Genomic DNA, 3,917 nt, shown 5'->3' on the forward strand with positions numbered 1-3,917 from the left:
CCCACTCCCATCATCGCTCACTCATTATTCCCACCCCAATCATTACTCACCCATCAGTCCCATTATCACTCACCCATCATCCCGCCCCACCCCCACCATCACTCACCCATCATCCCCACACCACACTCATCACCACTCATCCAGCAGCTCCACCCTCGGAGATCTCTCTGCTGATTGAATGGATGCTGCTTGATCATTCCTGATTTACTATCTCTCCATCATTATTCTTTGTAATGGATTGGTTGTGACTCATGGACATGGATCAATGTTTCCCATCAGAGTATCTACAGGGACAAAATGGTGGTGTAGTAGAGTTAGGAAGTGTACGCTTCTAAGGTTTAAACCTGTGAATAAATATCAGATGGAGTAGAGATTGTCTCCAGTGTTTCTGGCTTTGCAGATTAAAGTATTGTTGTTGTACCTTTATTTTTCTGATCACTGTTCTCTGGAATTGAATCTCTCAACCTCTGCATCTCTCAAACTCTCTTTCCTTCTTTAAAAGCTCCTTAAAATCCAGTTAATGAACTATTCATTGATTTTATTGTCAGTGTTTGAGGGACAGTCACTTGACAAAAGCAGAAAATGCTGGGGTTCTGACAAAGAGCCATCAGACTCAAAATGTCAACTCTGTTTTTTTTCCCACAGATGCTGCCAGACCTGTAGAGTTTTACCAGCAATTTCTGTTTATGTTTCAGATCTCCAGTATCTGCAGTTATTTGTTTAATCAAAGAATCAATGGGGTGGATTAGAGGCCAAATAATGACATCTTCTCATGGAGTTTAGGGACATGGATGAGACAATAGATGTTCCCATTGTACATTCACCTTTCTGTGAAGTGCTGGCCTTGCTTTTATTTGCCTTCTGTTTCCGAGCTCCAGATTTCTGAATCTGTTTGTGGGAACTGCTGCCTCATCCATTTCCTGTTAGTTTGGGTCTGTCTGCTCCATCACGTTTTAGCTCGAATTCTAATTTCACAATTTCATCTTCCACGACAGGAAATGGTTCCTCTGCTGTCTGTGAATCTGTTCCTGTTCTCACTCTCACTGTTTGAATCCCGGGGCTGTCTTTTTGTCTGTCTTGTGTTTCTTTACATTCATTGGATGGTTATGACAGGGCAACAACAGAGAGAGGTGAGGGTTTCATTTCCCATTCCAGTAAACCCTGTCCCCAACAGCTCCAGCTGTCTGTATAAGGGTTAATGGTTGTTTATGTTTCATCTTCTGTACTTTGCTGAATGAAAGCTGTTTCTCATTACCTGGTGGAAATTGTCCTGTGAGACAGTTGGAACCTGAAAGGGTTAACTCACATCACAAGATAAGCTCCACCATCAGGATAGAAAGGACAGTTCCTGAGAGAAGCTAACCAGTTCTAAGTTCTCAGTTCAGTGTGATGGTCTTTGTGTCCTTTTAAGTCCAGCCTGAGGTCTCCCAGAGACTCTCACATCACTCAGATGGAATGTAACTCACTATTCAGTATGATGTCATAAACCAACTCTGTTTATCAAGACTGAGCCACTCTTCTACCAAAGAGTTCATGAGGTATCCTTCCCCACTTGGTCTCAGTACCTGAGAGGAATATCAAGAAGAATGATTGTTGACACTGAATCTACACACAGCATCCCTGTTTTCACTCTGCCTCTCTTCTTAAATAGTGGGGTTCCATTCGCTACCCTCTAATCTATAGGGAATGTTCCAGAGACTGTAGAATCTTGGAAGATGACCACCAATGTACCCATTATTTCCAGGGCTACTTCCTTAAGTGTTCTGGGATTACTAAACCCTGGGGATTTATCAGCCTTCCGTCTCATCAATTTCACCAATGCCATTTCTTGACCAATTTTGATTTCTTTAATTTCCTCCCTCTCACTAAAGCCTGTACACCTCATTGTTTCTGGAATGTACTTTACGTCCTTCTTTGTGAACACAAAGCCAAATCCCCCTGTTTCTGACTGTAAGAGATTGACATTTATCTTCACTATTTTTTTTCTCATCATCAGAAGTAACACGATTCCAGGTTATTGTCCAATAGGTCACAAGTTCTTCACCTGAAGGTAAAGGACCATTGCACTGAAAGCTTGTTATTTCAAATAGATCTGTTGGACTGTAACTTTGTGTTGTGTGACTTTTGATATTGTCCATCCCAGTCTAACACTGGCACCTCCACAATCTTTTTCTCGTCACATTCCAACAGAAACCTTTACAGTCAGTTTGTATGTTCCCCTCAAGCATACTCTCTTACATTGCTTTTTCTTCCTGAATCAATCATTAATCAGTCACTACTTGGCTCTGTTGTCTTTTGGTGGAATTTGTTTGCCTCTTCCTGTTTATTTGCTTAGGTTGGAGAGACTGTATCTCTGTTGATCGTTGGGGAAATCCTGTCCCTTTAAATGCTGCCTGGCTACCTTTTCTAATGCAGCAGACTCTTCCCAGTTCCAATCCTCACATCTGCTATGAATCATCCAGGGAAGAGGATTACTGTGTGTGGCAAGTTAGCTTGTGTCAGACAGTGGTTTGATAGTGTGAGCTCAATATGTCACTGTTATAGCAACATCTGTATTGCTGTTCTCAGCACACAGTGACTGTAAGCCAGGATATCAATCAGGAACAAACCATCACAACTGGTTCAGTTTAACAACCTGTTCCCTCTCTTTAATGTAGGACTCAAACTGCTGGGAGAGTCCCTTTAATTCCTCGCGGGAGTTTAGAAATATCAGACTGCTATTTGTTTATTTTTTTTATTTTGAAGGTGCAAATGCCCCAGTCCGTCTCCAGTCTCCGATCCTGGAACGTGTCACTGAGGGTCACACTGCCCGGTTACTGTGCACCCTGAGGAACGCCGCAATGACAAACACCGATGCTTACTGGTACCGGGAGCAAGCAGGAGGAAGGACGGAGTGGATTTTGATACATTCTACGTTGAATGACGTACAATGGTACCCAGGATTCACTGAGCGATTCCAGTCTTCCAGAGACTCCTCTGGTAGCAACTTCATTCTGACCATCACAAATGTGCAGCCCAGTGACAGTGGAGTCTATTACTGCTCAGTCTGGAGAAGTATCCCTGGTGGAGGAAGCCTGCTCATTGTAGACAGTAAGTAGAGTTTACACAACAATCACCTCCAGTAATAACCTATTGACCAGTGAATGAATTGGAGGTCACTTTGTGATCAAGAAGGTTGAGGAGGTGATGGAGAGTGATCTCAGGGATGGATTCACTGTGGGGAGGAAGCTGAGCTCAGGTTCAATGTTGCTGGGCAGCGGATGGTGAAAAGGTGATGTTTTGTGACAATGGGAGAAGGGTCTTGTGGTAAATGTGGAGCTTTATCCTGGAGAACGAGTGATATTAATTCCATTTGACTCACAGGAGTGTCAGTACCATTAGGCTGGATGTGCAGAGTCAGGGAGATTGCTCTGTGAGGTGCCACATCTGCAGGGGAATCTCCCAGGGATTGGGAATGAACCATAAAGCACAAAGGGTCACACACATCTCTCTCCATTCCAGAGCCAATTGGTTCAATCCAGGTTAAAAGGAACCACTCCACATCGATAATGGGGTAAAGGGAGGGGTTTGCTCTCCATGACTCCCACAGCTGAGACTGGGATTGAAGCTGAGATGTTGTCATTATTCTACATCATACTCCAGCCATCTGGGCAAACTGAGTAGGGAAGAGTTCGGAGTTACCTAGATCTTTGTGTTGAATGTTGCTGACAGCCTGGCTTCAAACACCATCCTGCTCAGGTAATTCCTGGAGCTTTCTCTTCTACTTGTCCCATTAGGGGAGCGTGGTCAGTCAATAGCAGATCAGATGTAATGCAGAGAGATGTGAGGATACTCAGATTGGATGAGGAAATAAGAGCAGTGGAGACAATTTTATTTAAAAATGCAAGTCTAACAGATGTGCAGGAGCAGACAGAGGT

General features: G+C 43.6%; 1 gene segment (V, D, J or C); it reads left to right on the forward strand.

The window, feature by feature from the left end:
- Positions 1-2,745: 2,745 nt before the first annotated feature.
- On the forward strand, positions 2,746-3,090 carry LOC122546252 (the record flags this gene model as incomplete). The annotated part of the segment is given in 1 exon segment: positions 2,746-3,090. A coding segment is annotated over 1 exon segment (345 nt), but the record flags the coding sequence as incomplete, so codon positions are not given.
- Between the last annotated feature and the right edge of the window lie 827 nt (positions 3,091-3,917).

The sequence above is a fragment of the Chiloscyllium plagiosum genome, unplaced genomic scaffold (genome assembly GCF_004010195.1).
Source record: "Chiloscyllium plagiosum isolate BGI_BamShark_2017 unplaced genomic scaffold, ASM401019v2 scaf_21988, whole genome shotgun sequence".
In the NCBI taxonomy this organism is placed as follows: Eukaryota; Metazoa; Chordata; class Chondrichthyes; order Orectolobiformes; family Hemiscylliidae; genus Chiloscyllium; species Chiloscyllium plagiosum.